At 46.6% G+C, this 17,721-nt stretch overlaps 1 protein-coding gene across 1 annotated transcript in view; it reads left to right on the top strand.

The window, feature by feature from the left end:
• The window catches only part of Lzic (leucine zipper and CTNNBIP1 domain containing), an 11,272-nt gene extending 1,213 nt beyond the window's left edge, over positions 1–10,059 (top strand). The window contains exons 2-7 of the mRNA XM_029476402.1: positions 189–297; positions 1,480–1,615; positions 2,027–2,125; positions 6,600–6,695; positions 7,355–7,436; positions 9,476–10,059. Of these exons, the coding sequence (XP_029332262.1) occupies positions 197–297; positions 1,480–1,615; positions 2,027–2,125; positions 6,600–6,695; positions 7,355–7,436; positions 9,476–9,534 (573 nt within the window). The 5' untranslated portion in view covers positions 189–196 and the 3' untranslated portion in view covers positions 9,535–10,059. The remainder of the gene's footprint in view (positions 1–188; positions 298–1,479; positions 1,616–2,026; positions 2,126–6,599; positions 6,696–7,354; positions 7,437–9,475) is intronic.
• The last annotated feature ends 7,662 nt before the right edge of the window (positions 10,060–17,721 follow it).

Raw genomic sequence — 17,721 nt, forward strand, 5'->3', positions numbered from 1 at the left:
GATGGTTGTGAGCCACCATGTGGTTGCTGGGATTTGAACTCTGGACCTTCGGAAGAGCAGTCGGGTGCTCTTACCCACTGAGCCATCTCACCAGCCCTAGATTTTCTTAATATTGAATTGCACCAATATGTTGAATCTTCCCAAGTAACCAAATACAGTGTACTCATGTGGGCTTATTGTTCTTACAGTGATTAAAATGGCTTCCAGAGGAAAGACAGAGACAAGCAAACTAAAGCAGAATTTAGAAGAGCAGTTGGATAGACTGATGCAGCAGTTACAAGACCTGGAGGAATGCAGGTAAGTTATAACTATATGTTCTCACTCTGTAAACGCTTATTTGTACGAAGAGAGGTCAGGCTCCGTGGATGCAAGCCTGAAGCCCGCGTGTGACCTTGGTCTCTTCTGTAGTATTTTACAGCACTTGGTTTGTAGAAGCAAACTTGTCAAGCTCTGTAGTCATAAAGCCTCAGATGTGGAAGACTTAAAATACTTAAGCTCCTGGAAGTAATAATGTTTCCTTTGTCTTTAGTATTTTAAACAGCTTTGCCTAGTATGAACTAATTGCTAAGAATACTATGATTAGGCTGGGGACGGGGTAAGGCTCTGTGGATGAGTGGGTGCCTAACAGCTAGAGGCTCTGAGCCCAATCCCCAGCATCGAAGAAGAAGAGGGACGGGAAGGGAGGTGCTGCACTCCCGTAATCTCAGCAGTGAGGCGGATGCATGAGGGTAGGAGCGCGCGCTTCACTTCGTGGAGAGCTCCAGGCCAGCCTGCTACATGAGTCACTGTTTCTATAAAGCAGAAGAAAACAAGCATACTAATAATCGTAGCTGTTAATAGCCTTGTAAGGATGTTACAAATATTAAAACGAAGGAGGCAAAACAGTGCTTGGCCCAATTGAGCGCTCCATGAATGGTAGTTCTCTGAGCGGAGCTGCTGTTACTTGTAGTAAATATTTCATAAGCGGCTTGCTTGGAGAATAAAAATAACCTTTTACTCAGGTGACAGATGTGCTGTTGTTGTTTGCAGGGTACACAAGGTGCTTCCTACCACTGAGGAGTCTGATGCTAATAGAAACTGTTTAGCTATAACTAGATGCCAGGCACTTTATTTTGTTTAGTCTCCATAAAAATCTTAGTAGCACTGTACTATCATTCTCTGGAGCTGAATAGGTAAGTTGAGGTTTGGCTTTGTGTACTTTGTCGCCCTAGGCTGTACCGTTGATGCATAAGAGAAGTCGCCATGTGCTTGAAGTGTGACTCAAATCAGTAAAAGTTGACTGGGGCGAGGGGAGATGGCACTCTCATCCTGAGTTTAACCTCACTGAAAGGCAGCGGAAACGCCAGAAGTGTAACTCGGGGGACACGTGCACCGCTAGCGATTGGTGTTCCCCTCCAGCTTGCTCTAGAACAGTTGCTAAGATTGTCATGCTTTGAAACTTGTGTACATTTCTGCATTCTGATGTGAGCTGTGACTTAGGGAGGAGCTCGATGCGGATGAATATGAAGAAACTAAAAAGGAAACTTTGGAGCAGCTGAGTGAGTTCAACGATTCGCTGAAGAAGATTATGTCAGGAAATATGACGCTGGTGGATGAGCTCAGTGGGATGCAGCTGGTAAGAGGGATTCCCTGGGGTGTGTGTGTGTGTGTGTGTGTGTGTGTGTGTGCACGAGCCTGTGTGGGCTGTGAGTGGGTGTGTGATTTGTTTGTGTTTTGTGGGTATATTTCAGATAGAAAATGCATACTTTGAAGGCTGGGGATGTAGCTCTGTGGTAGTGTACTTGCTTAGCATGTACAAGACACTAGATTCTCTCCCTAACACCGCAAAACAAAAAATTAAATTAAAAAAAGGAAGAAGAGGGGTGTGTTTCCCTGATAGCTTCTTGATTTTGTGTCTGCTCGGCTCCAGTAACACGCTCAGAGATGATTTCAGGTGCCGTCACCCTTAGGTGAGAGCCGTCAGTCCGATGTTGCAGATGTAGTTGTGTGGATATTGTGGTTAGTCTTTGCATCCCTGCATTTCCAGGCCATCCAGGCAGCCATCAGCCAGGCCTTTAAAACTCCTGAAGTCATCAGATTGTTTGCGAAGAAACAACCAGGCCAACTTCGGACAAGGCTAGCCGAGGTAAAGCTCTTTACACGGTGCGGTTGCTGTGTGTGTTTTTCTCCAAGCCTGTGAATTCACTTCTTGTACTTGCCTGCTCTTTAAATCCTGGTCACTTGGTGTTAGAGCCACACTCAATTGTCAACAGTTGCTACCTGGGACAATTATAATTAATCATAAATGGATGTTTAACCACTGGGTGGGTATTCAAATTACTTCCAATCACTTCTTTAATATTTTTTCCTTAACGTGTGGGGCTCTAACTTGAGATTCTGTTGGGATTGGAGTCAGCAGTGCTTCTGTGTGTACACTGCCAACATTTTCTTTTCTCTTCTTTTCTTCTCAGATTTATTTATATTATTTTAAATGATGTGTGTGCACATATGTGCGGGTGCTCTCAGAGGCCAAAGGCATCAGATACCCTGGAGCCAGCCCTGGAGCTGATTCTTAGCTGCCCAGTGTGGGTTCTGGGAATTGAACTTGGGTTCTCTGAAAGAGCAGTACACAGTTCTCAGCCACTGAGCCGTGTCTCCTGCCTCTCAAGCAGCTTTGTCTGTTGTTCTGTTTTGTTTTTTGAGACAGGGTTTCTCTGTGTGCCCTTGAACTCACAGAGATCCACTGTCTCTCACTCCTGAGTGCTAGGATTAAACCCACTGGCCTCTGTTTTTCTTTTTCCTCCTCTTCTTCCTCCTTTTCCTCTTTTCTTTTTCTCCTTTTCCCCCTTTCTATCTCTTTTGTTTTCCTATCAAGCATCTTTATATAAGCCTCTTACTTCCAGAAGTCTGTTTATGGATTTGAATATAATTATGGCTTATCAGGTAGTTTCCACCTACAGGTAATTCAGTAGAGAAGTAGGAACATGCCATTAGGGAGTGGAGGAGAGTAGAGGGGGGACTCAGCTGGTAAAGTGCCCATCAAGGTGGCATGTGCCTGTGGTTTTACCACTGGGACATAAAGACCAGAGGGAGCCTAGAGCTCTTGTCAGAGAGAGACCTTGTCTCACAAAATAAGGGGAAGAGCAACTTAGGAAGACTCCTGACATCTGACATCCATCCCTGACCTTACACTCGAACACACGCACTCATACAAACACACGGGGGGGGGGGGGGGGCGGGATTTAGATGAGATTGGTTGGGCTTGAGTTCCTGCCATACTTACTGGGTGGGGTATGTGACCTTTGGCAAGTTGTTTTATTCAACCTTGTACCTTGGTTTTCTTATCTGAAAGAAGGTGATTAAGAGTCTCTACTTGTGGTTGTGATGTGGGTTTGGTGACACTTAGGAGTTGGCTTCAGTTCCAGGTCCTTGGGAGGCAGAGGAAGGAGGGTCATTTGAGGCCAGCCTGGACCAATAAGAGACCCTGTCTCAAGAATCAATAAGTGGGCCAGTGAGGCGGTGCATCGGGTAAAGGCCTCCAAGCCTGGGCCTGCGCTGAGGGAGAGCTGGCGCCTGGTAATCATCCTTTGAGCTTGCACATGCACTGTAAACATGAAATAAATATGTGTGATTAAAATAGATAAAATGAACAAAAGTGGGCTGGGCATGGAGCTCAGTAATACAGTACTTGCCTAGCCTGAACAAGACACTGGATTAAATCTCCAGCAAAGTTAAAATTAAATACACTTTAAGATTTTTTTCAGAGCAAGGTGGCTCACATCAGTGATCCCAACACTCAAGAGGCCAAGACAGAAAGATTGCTTTGGCTGGGCGGCAATGGTGGTGCACGCCTTTAATCCCAGCACTTGGGAGGCAGAGGCAGGCGGATTTCTGAGTTCGAGGCCAGCCTGGTCTACAAAGTGAGTTCCAGGACAGTCAGGGCTACACAGAGAAATCTTGTCTCAAAAAAACAAAACAGGGGCTGGAGAGATGGCTCAGTGGGTAAGAGCACCCGACTGCTCTTCCGAAGGTCCAGAGTTCAAATCCCAGCAACCACATGGTGGCTCACAACCATCCGTAACGAGATCTGGCGCCCTCTTCTGGAGTGTCTGAAGACAGCTACAGTGTACTTACATATAATAAATAAATAAATCTTTAAAAAAAAACAAAACAAAACAAAACAAAAAAAAACAAAAAAAGAAAGAAAGAAGGATTGCTTTGAGTTCAAGCTGCAGAGGGAAATAGTATCAAAAAGAAAACAATAACAGAAAGTGTGTAGGATGTTAGCAGTGTGTAGTGCCTGCCTAGTGCTTCTGCCAACAAGGAAGATGCTGAGCGTAGCTCCTGGGAGCCTGACACAAGTCACCCCATTCAAACGTAGAAACTGCAAGTTAGAGTTAACTCATTTCTTGGCTGGATATTGTAGTGCATGTTTTAATCCCAGCACTTGGGAAGTGGAGGCAGGAGGATCAGGAGTTCAGGGTTATCCTTGGCTACATAGGAAGGCTGAGCCAGTCTTGGCTCTATACGATCCTGTTTCAAAGGGACTGGAGTGACAGTGGCTAAGAGCACTGACTACTCTTGTGAGGACCTGGTTTCAGGTCCCAGTACCCATATGGCAGATCTCAATGGTTCTGCTGCTCTCTCTAGGCCTCCAAGGGTACTGCATGTACACAGTGCTCATACCGACAAGCAGACAAAATATTTAGGCTCAAATTAAATAAACCTTAAAAAAAAAATCCTCAGGCTGGTGAGATGGCTCAGTGGGTACAGGCAGTTGCCATGCAAACCTGAAGACATGAGTTCAGTCCCTGAAGCCCACATAAATGTGGAAGGTGCGAACTATTCCATGAAGTTGTCTTCTGACCTCTGCACACATGCTATAGCATGCTTGCTCACATGCACACATCTCACACACACACACACACACACACACACACACACACACACACACACAGAGTAACAGGCAAATTTTAAAAAGAAAAGAATCCTGTGCTAAAAAGAATAAAACTTCTAAGACGGCAACTTCTTTCCATTGGAAACTGTTGGCCTTGTGGAGTTCACAACTAAACAGTGTTTGCATCACAGGTTCAGATGTGGGAGTCAGTCATGGGCCCAAGTCATCCCTTGGGCCCATGTAGACGTGGAACAAGAGAGCAGACTCCACAGTTGTCCTCTGAGCGCCACGAGTGCACTGCAGAAAGCACACAGTTTTACACACATGCAAAATGATGATGTTAATCATTTTAAGATGTTTTAAAACTGGACTGAGCTGGGCGTGGTGGCACACACCTTTGATCCCAGCACTCGGGAGGCAGAGGCAGGTGGATTTCTGAGTTCGAGGCCAGCCTGGTCTACAAAGTGGGTTCCAGGACAACCAGGGCTACACAGAGAAACCCTGTCTCGAAAAACCAAAAACCAAACCAAAACAAAACAAAACCAAGAAACTGGACTGATGTGGTGGCTCGTGCCCAGTGTTAGCGCTCAGGAGGCTGAGGCAGGAGGGTCACCAACACACTGAAGTCAGCTTGAGATACAGATTGAGACTTTGTTTTAAAAAACAAAAATGGAGTATAAAAACTGTTATAGGTCAGCAAGATGTCTTAATGCATAAGGGCACTTGTCACCAAGTCTGAAGGCCTGATTTTTTTTTTTTTTTGTTGTTGTTTTGTTTTGTTTTTCGAGACAGGGTTTCTCTGTATAGCCCTGGCTGTCCTGGAGCTCACTTTGTAGACCAGGCTGGCCGCGAACTCTGAAATCTGCCTGCCTCTGCCTCCCCAGTGTTAGGATTAAAGGCATGCGTTACATGAGTACACTGTCGCTGTCTTCAGACACACCAGAAGAGGGCGTCAGATCCCATTACAGATGGCTGTGGTTGCTGGGATTTGAACTCAGGACCTCTGGAAGAGCAGTCAGTGCTCTCACCTCCTGAGCCATCTCTCCAGCCCCTCCCTAATTGCTTGATTTGAGTTTTATTTCCATCTCTAGACCCGCATGGCAGGAGAGAACCCACTCCCAAAAATTGTCCCTTGACTTCATACGCATGTACATGCACACACGTAGATAAATGAAGGTAATTTTTTTTTAATGTCAGAAACTTGGCCAGGTAGTAGCGGTGACACACGCCTTTAGTTCCAGCACTCTACAGGCAGAGGCAGGTGGATTGGAGTTTTAAGCAGCCTGATCTATATATCAAGTTCTAGGGTAGCCGGGGCTGCACAGAGAAACAGTGTCCTGCAAAACCAGTAAGTAAATAAATAAATAGATAAGCCAGGCAGTGGTGATGCACACCTTTAATCCCAGCACTTGGGAGGCAGAGGCAGGCGGATTTCTGAGTTCGAGGCCAGCCTGGTCTACAGAGTGAGTTCCAGGACAGCCAGGGCTACACAGAGAAACCCTGTCTCGAAAAACCAAAATAAATAAATGAATAAGTAAATAATAAAATGAAATGTCAAGAACTTACCTGACAGCAGTGCTACTGCCTAGATGTTTCTGATTATTTCTATAGTTTTTATATTAACCAAATAGTGTTTGTTTTAAGAAGTAGGTCTGTAAAAGTGGCTTTTCTACCCAGAATGGTTTTGGCTCATGTGCACATGCCTTGCATTCATCCACTCTAGATGGACAGAGATCTGATGGTGGGGAAGCTGGAAAGAGAGCTGTATACCCAGCGGAAGGTGGAGATCCTGACGGCACTCAGGAAGCTCGGAGAGAAGGTGCTGGCACTTAGCACACTCCGCGTGCTCGGTAGAACATCTGGGGGGTGCTGGCACTTAGCACACTCCGAGTGCTCGGTAGAACATGTGGGGGTTGCCGGCACTTAGCATACTCCGCGTGCTCGGTAGAACATGTGGGGGGTGCCGGCACTTAGCACACTCCGCGTGCTCGGTAGAACATGTGGGGGGTGCTGGCACTTAGCACACTCCGTGTGCTCGGTAGAACATTTGGGGGGTGCTTGATACAGAGCTTGCTGCCCTGTGATGGGCTCTGTAGACCTAAGGCATTTTAAATAAATGTTTGTAGGTTTATTTATTTGATGCATGTGAAAGTTTTGTCTGCTTATATGTGTGTATCGTGTGTGTGTGTGTGTGTGTGTGTGTGTGTGTGTGCGTGCGCGCGTGCTCGATGCCTATGGATGTCAAAAGACAGTATTAGATCCAGGATCCCCTGGAGCTGGAGTTGTGATGGTTGGGAGCCGGCATGTGGGTGCTGGGTGCTGAACCTGGTTCCTCTGGAAAAGCAGGCAGTGCTTTTAACTACGGAGCCATCTCTCCAGCCCTGAGCCGTCTTCACTGCGGCTCCTGGGACTCGCACGTTTGCACACGTTTGCTCTCACACTTGCACTTGGCTCACTCTCCTTGTCTCCCCTGTGTAGCTGACAGAAGATGATGAGACCTTCCTGTCAGCTAATGCAAGTGCTGTGCTCAGCCAGTTTGAAAAAGTCTCCACAGAGCTTGGTGAGTGAGCACCCTGGTGTTCCTCTCTCCCTTCCTCCTCTGCACCGCCCTCTCCTCTATTGTTTGAAGTTACTTCTCCTCCTCTTTCCCCCTTTTCCTTTCTTTTTCTTTTTTCCTTTTTTTTTGAGACAAGGTCTTGGCTGTCTTGGGTCACTCTGTAGACCCCTAAACTTCCTGCGCCTGTCTCCTGTGTGCTGGGATCAGAGGTGTGCGCCACCACTGCCGGGCTACTCCTTCTCTTCTTTCTTTTTTTCCCTGAGTAAACGTAGGTTTATGGAGGGAAAATAAAGAACTCTCAGGCGTAAAAGGGTCTCCGAGGGGAAGTCCTTTTGTGTTCGGTGATGTTGGTGATTGAGCCCAGCATCTTGTGGGTATGTCTGAAAGCTGGGCTCGTCCTGACAGAGAACATGCTTGAGACAACCATGACGTTTGCTTGAGTTTAGAGTGAAGCATGATTTTTTTTAAATTTGCTTTATGTGCATCTCTGTGGGGATGTTTGTACATTAGTGCAGGTACCCAGAGAGGCCAGATGAAAGCAGTGGACCCCCTGGAATCTGACTTACAGGAGGCTGTGGGCTACCCACGTGGGTATTGGGAACTGAACGCGAGTCCTCTGGAAGAGCAGCCAGCGGTTCTTAACCACGGAGCCATTGCTCTAGTCCAGAAGGATTTTCTTCACAAATTCATTATATTGGTTTTATTTCACGCTTCTAAGAAGATTCATGTTTTATTCGTATGTGTGGAGTGGATGTGTGTACACACACGTGTGTGCGGATACCCATGGAATGGAGCCTTAGGTCCCTCAACCTAATGTTCGAGATGTTTCTGAGCGTTGTGATGCGGTGCTGAGATCTGCATCCACGCCCTGAGTGCACACTGATCACTCTGAGTCTCCGAGCTGCCCTTCACGCCTCCACGCTTCTCCCAGTTCACCAGGAGCCTCGTCTGGCATTGAGCTCAGCATCTTTCTGCCTTGACCTCCCAAGTGCTGGAGCCATGACCATGCACCACACACCTAGCTCCATATTCTAAGATAAAAATAAAGGAAGACAGATGAATTTTCAAAAAATTACATGCCACAAGACTGGAGAGATGGTTCATCAGCTAAGAACACAGGTGAACTGCTCTTCCAGAGGGCATGGGTTTAATTCCCAACACCCATGTGCTGATTCACTACTGTCTGTAACTCCACTTCCAGGGGTCCCATGGGGACCAGGTATGCACGCAGTGCACGTTCCTATATGCAGACAAAACACCCATACTTGATAAGAAAGTTTAAAATTACTTATCTTTAATTAATTAGTTAATTAGCTTACTGTGTGTGTATGTGTGCTCACCCGTTCTCGGATGCACAGGCCACAGCAGTGATGGAGGTCGGAGGCTGGTTCTCTCCTAGGGCGTGGGGCCCAGGACTAAACTCAGGTTAGCGAGCTTAAGGGCAGGTGCCTTTATCACTAACCCTGTCTTTTTTGTGTGATGCTCCTCTGCCCTGTTGTCTAGGCTGGCCTTCAACGCTCTGCTCAAGTCATTTCCTTGCCTCAGATCCTAAGTGACTGAGACTGTACCTACACACCAACAATTGCAGCTTTTTTTTATATATAAGAATTATTTAAAATTTTTCCATGTATGACTGTTTTGGCTACTTGTATATGGTGCTCTAGGAGTCCATGCAGGGCATCGGCTCCCCTGCAACTAGAGTTACAATTGTGAGCTGATGTGTGCCACGGGAACCAGGCGTGGGTCCTCAGGCAAGTCTTCCTCACACCGAGCTCTCTCTAGCTCTGGTACCCCCAGCTTCGCAGCTGACTGTTTGAAATACCTCTCAGCAACGCGCAACTATAAAGCTGAACTAGGATTTTACATTAGAGCTGAGTTAGGAATCCTCAGCAGGAAGCCATTCTCCTAGCTGGACTGTCTGTGCAGGAGGGAGGTGCGGGCGGCAGTGGCACTGTAGGGCTGTCACATCTGGTTTTCTGTCTGTTCCTACCTGGGCTGAAGTGCATTTGAGGCAACCTTTTCACTTTGTGTCTTTCCCTCAGGCTCTGGAGACAAGGTCCTTGCTCTGGCAGGGTTCGACGTTGAAAAAGCCAAGAAATGACGGCGTGGTGGGTTTGGCTCTGCCGGCCCCACCCCTCCTGCACACGGTGCTTCCATCCTGAGGACTCAGGCCACACAAAGCTGTAGACTCTCACAACAGCCCAGGAATAGGTGACTTGGAACACAGTGTGGCTTCTGCTTAGGGTCCTCGTCCCTCTCTCTGTGGATCTCCCTTCTTACGTGACCCCAGGCTTGTTGGACAGAGGGACATTGTTCACTATGATTTGTTTTGTTAAGATGTCTTGGTTTTAGTGCTGATAGGGGTGAGAGCTATGAGCTAGGGACTATCCTGACTTCTGTCTGCATGCCTTGGGATGAACAGCAGTGATATCCCTGGCCCTCCTGTGGCTGGAGAATCTTAGAAACCTTTTCAGTTTTTACACAAGGAAACCAAGACTTAGCACTTGTGATGTCTAAAGTCACATTAGAGGCAGAGCTGAGGCTGGGGCTCAGGTGTCCTGAATCCAAGTTTTACTTCTTTACTCTGTACTGTTTTTTATATATATAATAATTGTATTTGTGCAAATTGGTGTCTATGAAAATTCAGTGTCCTAACTCAGTTGAATGGGCACGGAGGGGCTGTTCCTAGCCTGTTCATGGGCAGCATGAATGGGCCCCATTGTATCTCTGGGTTCCTAAGAAGCAACAATGGGAGCCCTGTTGAGAGCCTCCCGAAGTAACTTAACCCCCTGCCTGTCTCAGTGGGGAAGCAATAGGAAATGGCAACCCACAGCCCTCTGGGTCTGACCTCTTGCCAGCTCTGTGGTGGTGGTAATAGCAAGTTACTATCAACTGTGCAGTTTGGGGAGAAACACAAAATAAGTTATGAGGAAAGCGAGTTTCTCCCTAGGAGCCATGGCTCTGCATTGGGCAGCCTCACCCTTATTTTCTCTCTCTTTCTCTCTCTCTCTCTCTCTCTCACACACACACACACACACACACACACACACACACACACACACACACACACCTTCCCAGGCATCGCCTGGATTGGATTCCTTTCTGTATTTCTCATTATTCTTTTTTTTTTTTTTTTTGCACTTTATACAAATGTAAACCATTTTTACTGCTTCTTCTTAACTAAAGTTCTACCAGGTGTTTTGCCAACTGGACAAATTAGGGGACCTCAGCTATGTAAATGCCTTATTTGGAACTCATAATGTCTTTTGGACCTTTGAGAGGGGTGGGTCTCTGGGCCAGCAGGATGGCCCAGTGAGTACAGGGCTTCCTGCCAAGCCTGATGCCCCGAGTCTAATCCACAGATCCACCTGATGAAGGAAGAGAATTGAGTTTTACAAGTTGTCTTCTGACCTCCACATATGGCCCATGGCCCGTGTGTGTGCACATGTACACACGCATATATGCATACTTACACAATCCATAAGAGAAACAGCGGGAAGGGGTCCCCTGTGCTGGAGCCTTAGACTCAGACGCTTTTCCAGCCACCTCCTCCCCGCAAGAAGCCGGGACCCAGATGAGCTGAGCGCCGCTGTGCTTTCCAGTGGGCCGTCTCTATTCGCTGTTCACGGGTAGCACACCAGGAAAGGCTGATCACCTGCTGTAAGCAGTGGGGCTGTGTGTGCCACCACGGTTCCATAGAGATAAACTCCTACCAACACAGAAGTCACAGTTCCACGGTGTGGATTCAGTAATGCTGTGCAGCTACCAACCAAGTACCAAGTCATGCCCATGGCCCCTACAGGAGAACCTGATGGCTTCCAGGCACTCCAGATGCCTTCCTCCCAGCCTCCAGCATCTGAGCTGCTCTCTCATATCTCTGCGGACTTGGCTTTCTGGAGAGTTCATATGAACGTCACATGTGATGGCTTGTTATGTATCTGGCTTCTTCATGCAGTGTTTTAGGGATGACTCACCTTGTAGCACACTTTAACACTTCATTCATTTTGGGGCCTGAGTGATGCTTCACTGTAGACTTTAGCCATGTCTTCGATGAACATCTGAGTTGCTTTCAGCTTGTGTGAACAGTGCCATTAAGAACATTTCTGCAGCCGGGTGGTGGTAGGTCACGCCTTTAATCCCAGCACTCGGGAGGCAGAGGCAGGCAGAGATTTCTGAGTTCGAGGCCAGCCTGGTCTACAGAGTGAGTTCCAGGATAGCTAGAGCTACACAGAGAAACCCTGTCTCGAAAAACCAAAAAAAAAAAAAAAAAAGAACATTTCTGCACAAATATATGTTGAATTCCTGTTTTCGGTTTCCTTTGGGTTAGTACCTAGCTGTAGAATTGTTACGTGGAGTTTTACACTATAGCAAGATTGTCCTTTGTCTCATGCTCACCCAGTAAACCCAGGAGTCTGGAGGTATTTTTCATTTGAGAAAGACTCATGTCAGTCTGAAACCCCTAATGTTGGTGTGCCTTAACCATTCTTAAAGAACAGCACCGGGAGGCGAGGTCTGATGGCATACACCTGTAACCCCAGTACTGGGAGCCAGAGATGGGGGGTGAAGAGGTTAAGCCAGCCAGGGCTTCTTGGTGAAACCCCTTCTTAGGCAAAATGCAAACAAACCCACCAGATGAGCATAGCGAGGAACTTGCTCTTAACCACGGCTGTCTGTGCTACTTAAAGTTGCCCCCTGTTACAGAGCCTGCTGCTCTGGGCACCTCAGTTACTTCAGCTTAAGGAGCTTCACTTCCTTCAGGGGAGGCCTGCCTGTTAGAGTTACTTTGCATTTCCCTCCCTCAATACAGTTAGCCTTGGTGCCATTCAGGCTAGTGTACCATTCCAGCGCTCGTCTTGCCGCTGAGTGACACCTGATTCCCCAGTGTCGTGTCCACCAGTACATTCTGTGCAAGTGCAGTTATTAATGCCAGCAAGCCGTGTCTCCTGTTCACATTGTCATCCTTTCTGGAACTTGGAAGGTCTGTCACTTAAAACAGCTAGCTTTTAATATTCTCATGTCACGATGTTTTGGTGAAAATTTCTGCATTTCAAGTCAAGTGTGGTGGCTGGTGCCCACCTGTGATCCTAGTGCAGGAGGGGGTGGGGAGATGGGACAGGGGCAGGCAGGTCTCTATAACATGACCATGTCTCAAAATACATAAATAAATTTTCTCATTTCTCCAAGAATTAGGGCTAAAGCAAAAATATGTTCCAATGAGAGAGTGTCTAAATGGGCTAGTAGTTAAATATATTAACTTAGACTTTGTGTTTCAGAGATGGTGTTCAGTCTTGTAAATGGTAAATCAGGTATTCTAGGCAGGTGGATTTTCCAGGAGAAGCCAAGGCTTTGGGGCAAACAGCATGTTAATATGATTGTTAGGCCTTTCTCTGAAGGCAGAGCCAAGGAAAGGCATGTTCAGTGACTAAAAGACTGCGAGTCTTCCATCGACATGGTGTCTGATTGCAGTAAGTGATGGACAATTGGAATTATTTCCAAGGAAGTGAGCCTGGCCGTCACCCACAGTGGTCAGCCCCCTTCCTGTCTGCCGTCATTGTGGTTTATTTTTCTACATAGTCTTTCTGTCACAAAGACCTTTCTATTACTTTGCCTCTCGAAATGTTTGTCCAATATTAGTATGTAAATTAAAACTGTCAGCATTCCCACAGACTCCCAAGAAAAAATTGTAACGTACAATTGCTTCCATTCTGTCTGGCCCTGGAAGTCAAAAAAGAAACTAGAAACTGGAGGAATGTGTTCAATATTTCATCACTTTTCTGAAAGCCAGCTAACAGTGTGGCCCTAGTAGATAATCCCCAAGTGTATGTTCCTTTGACACCCTACTCGCCTCCATTGTGATCTCCTTCTCACTATTTAAGTTGACTTTGGGGCTGAAGAGATGGCTCAGTGGTTAAGGGCACTGGCTGCTCTTCTAGAGGACCTGGGTTCAATCTCCCAGCACCCACCTGGTGGCTCACACTGTCTGTAACGCCAGTAACTGACAACCTTACCCAGACATACATGCAGGCAAAACACCAGTACGCATAATTAATAAAAGTAAATTATTTTAAGTGTTTAAAAAGAAAAAATTGACCTCGAAACAGAGACCATTTTGCTGACCAGTCAGTCACTGAGGGCAAGGGTCAGTCTTTGCACGTGGCCAGCAGTTGAGAGGTTAAAGGCTGGCTTCCCCAGGAGGCCTACACGCCGCCCTTGTGCCACTGCCACGTCTCCAGTGACCCCTGGAGCGAAAGTCCCAGCACATTTCACGAGCACTCAACACCAGTACCAATGGGCCGTGGAAAATGGCCTTTGCCAACCCTGCCATTGAGGGTGTGAGGCAGAGGTGCTCATGTGGTGTTGAGGAAGGCAGACATGATGAGGTGGGACGAGGGAACACCTTCATGCAGAACCCACGACACTACAAGATCCCAGGTGGCTCGTGAACAGACAGAAGCACGTGAAGGGACTACAGCCAAGTTCTGGCCAATGGGTTAGACAAGCCGTGTGGGGACATGGAGCTGATCGACGAAGGTTAGAGCCCATTGGGGGCTGAGCCAGTCCTGGGGTTCATGTCCACAGTGGGTCTAGTGGCATCCCCAGGAAAGCCTTCCAGCTTCTCTATGAGAGTCAGCCTCTCATAGACCTCGAGCTTGATCTTTAGGCTGGATGGCCAGCCAGGGAGCCCAAGGCACCAACCTGTCTTCCTAGTACTGAGATTAACCACCATGTGCTACCAAGCCGGGTTCTGGGTTCTACGGAGGGTCCCTAGGTCCCTGTATGTACAAGGCAACCTGTTTACTTACTGATGTCTCCCTCCAAGTTCTGGCCCCCACACCCCAGCTTCTGGCCTCTGCTCCAGTTTCTACCAACTATAACTATGAATTTTGGATATATTACCCAACAGCAGCCTCTGATAAAGCCATGTTCCAGACATAATTTCAACACTGGAGTTAAGTTATCTTCTAAATTTTGTTCATTTTGGCATTTTGAGACAGTCTCACTCAGTAGCTCAGGCTATCCTAGAATATACTGGGCATTGCAGGCAAGCCTCATCCTGCCTGCACTGGGACAGCAGACATGTAGCTCCAACCAGCTCATATGAGTAAGCTATCCATCGAGTTGTTTGCTTTCTCTGAAATAGGCAAGCAATTAGCTCTCCTTATTTATTTATACTATCTATCTATCTATCTATCTATCTATCTATCTATCTATCTATCTATCATCTATCTAATGTATGTGAGTACACTATCCCTGTCTTCAGACACACCAGAAGAGGGCACCAATTCCATTACAGATGGTTGTGAGCCTCTATATGGTTGTTAGGAATTGAACTCAGGACCTCTGGAAGAGTAGCCAGTGCTCTTAACCTCTGAGCCATTTCTTCAGCCTCTTATTTATTTTTATCACTGTTTTTTCGGACTGGCAAGATGGTCCAGTGAGAATAGGCACTTGCTGCCAAGCCTGACAAACTGAGTTCAATCCTGGGGACCCACATGATAGAAGGAGAGAACCAAATGCCACAAGTTGTCCTCTGACTTACACACAAATAAAATCATTTTTTTTTTTTTTGATCCAGGTAGTAGTGGCACATGGCTAATCTTAGCACTTGGGAGGCAGAGGAAGGCATCACAGATGCAGTGTTCTCAAGAATAAAAAACATGGACCCTGCCCTTCATTTGTCAGCAGACATCCCGCTTCAGGAAGTCAGACCAGTCAGCTGCATCCTTTGTGCCAACTTGGCACTTCTGACCACCTACTATATTACTTGTGCTGGAGTAGGAGGTACATGGTGCCAAATTTGTTCATTTGGATTTTTTACAGAATCTCACCTATAGCCCTGGTTGTCCTGGAACTCACTATGTAGATTATTAGGCTGGCCTCAGACTGCCTGCCTCTGCTTCCTAAATGCCGGGGTTAAAAGCGTGTATTGTTATTCCCCATAGTACTAGATTGATTTTGTTAAAACCAAAGCACTGAACAGATTGAATACAGTAGGCCCCTAGCATTTGAGAACTCAAGTGTGGTTCTCTGTGCTGCAGATTAGGTGCCAATGTCAAAGAAAAGGAAGCACTCTCTGAGAAAACCTAAAAAGTGATGCCTACTAGGAGTGGAATATGTTTCTTTTTGCCGTCTCTGCAATGTCATTGAATCTCTCATAAGAAATGTAATGAGTGGTGGACTGGAGAGATGGCTCAGTGACTAAGACCATGGCCTGCTCTTACAGAGGATTCAGGTTTGGTTCCTAGCATCCACATCTGATGGCTCATAGCTGCCTGTAACTCCAGCTCCCGGAGATCTGAAGCCCTCTTCTGGCCTCCGAGGGAATATGTGTACATACTCCCTGGCCTCCCAAATACATGTAATTAGAAATAAAATCTTTTTTAAAAACTTAGTGCTGGTATAAGTGAACACATTAGCTGGCTCCTTTTTTGTTTGTTTGTTTGTTTGTTTCTAAAGTAGGTATTTGATACAGTGTTATTTTTTCTTCCAAATAAGACATGTTTATGTCATTCATAACCATTAGAACAGGGATCCGTTGGATAAAGATACTTGCTGCGCAAGCCTGACAGCCTGAGTTTGATTCGGAGACCCATGTGAAGGTAGAAGGAGAGCCCACAGCCATGCCCTCTGCCCTCATGAGTGTCCTGGTGCTCACACCCACACATACATCTGGTACCCACGCAATAGTAATAACACAAGTTTCATTGTCAGTACAGGTGTAGATGCACAAGTGTATCATCGTATAGTTCTCTCTTTTTGATTGATAAAGTTCTGTTGTTAAAGGGCTGAGGATGTAGCTCAGTTGCAGCGTCCCTGCCTAACATGCATAAAGCCCCTGGGTTCTTCCCTGCAGTGCACAAACCAAGCATAGTATCATAACGCCTGCTGTCCTGGCCTCAGGAAGTGGAGGGTGGAGGAACACAAGTTCCAGGGCATCCTCTGCTGTGTTGTAAGTGTAGCTAACCTGGACTTCATGACGCCCTGTCTCAAAAATAAATAAATGCAAGGATGAAAAAAAAAAAAAAAGAGAGATCTGTCAGTATCATAGTTTTCTGGGTTCTTAGGAACATTCAAATGTGGATTTAAATGAAAAGTGCACATATGTTGTTAAAAATAGTGAATGCCGGGGGCTGGTGAGATGACTCAGTGGGTAAGAGCACCCGACTGCTCTTCCAAAGGTCTGAAGTTCAAATCCCAGCAATCATATGGTGGCTCACAACCACCCATAATGAGATCTGATGCCCTCTTCTGGTGCGTCTGAAGACAGCTACAGTGTACTTACATATAATAAATAAATAAATCTCAAAAAAAAAAAAAAAGAATAGTGAATGCCAGCCGAACGTGGTGGCACATGCCTTTAATCCCAGCACTTGGGAGGCAGAGGCAGACGGATTTCTGAGTTTGAGGCCAGCCTGGTCTACAAAGTGAGTTCCAGGACAGCCAGGGCTACACAGAGAAACCCTGTATCGAAAAACAAAAACAAACAAGAATAGCGAATGCCTCAATTCATCAGTGATTTCTTTTTTTAACTGCTCTGATAAAATATGCATCTTTGGGGCTGGAGAGTTGGCTCAGCGGTTAAGAGCACTGACTGTTCTTTCAGAGGTCCTGAGTTCAACTCCCAGCAACCACATGGTGGCTCACAACCATCTGTAATGGGATCTGATACCATTTTCTGGTGTGTCTGAAGAGAGCAATGTTGTACTCATATACATATAAATCTTAAAAAAAAAAAAAAAAAAGAGTGACAGAGCAGGACACCTGACATCCTGCACGGGCCTCCACATGGGTGTGCACTCTCACACACGCAATACATCACACACATAAACACAAAACTATGGAAGCATAATAAGCCAGGCATGTTAGCACATGCCCTCGATTCCTTAGTTCTGGAGGCGGGATGAGAGGGTTTCTGGGAGTTTGAGGACTGCCTGATTTACAGAGTGAATTTCAGACCAGCCACAGCTACATTGAGACCCTGTCTCGGAAAATAAAGAAAGAAAAATAACACCAGCTTTAAAATGGGGCCTGGTGAGATGGCTCAAAGGGTGAGTAAGGGTGCTTGCCGAGTGTGTCAACCTGGCGCCCTGGGTCCCACAATGGAAGAAGAGAACCGATCCTCTGCCACACAGTGGCATTTTGTCTGGCTTAACTAAGGGGCATGTGCGTTGAGAGTCTAGACCTCTGGAGGGAAAGGAAGGAAAAGTCTTAGGAGCCACTCAGAGTGCCCAGTGTGGGGAACAGCTCATAGCTCTGTGCCCCCTGTGGTTCCCTTTCCTGGAGGTGA

Source organism: Mus caroli, chromosome 4 (assembly GCF_900094665.2).
Source record: "Mus caroli chromosome 4, CAROLI_EIJ_v1.1, whole genome shotgun sequence".
Lineage (NCBI taxonomy): Eukaryota > Metazoa > Chordata > Mammalia > Rodentia > Muridae > Mus > Mus caroli.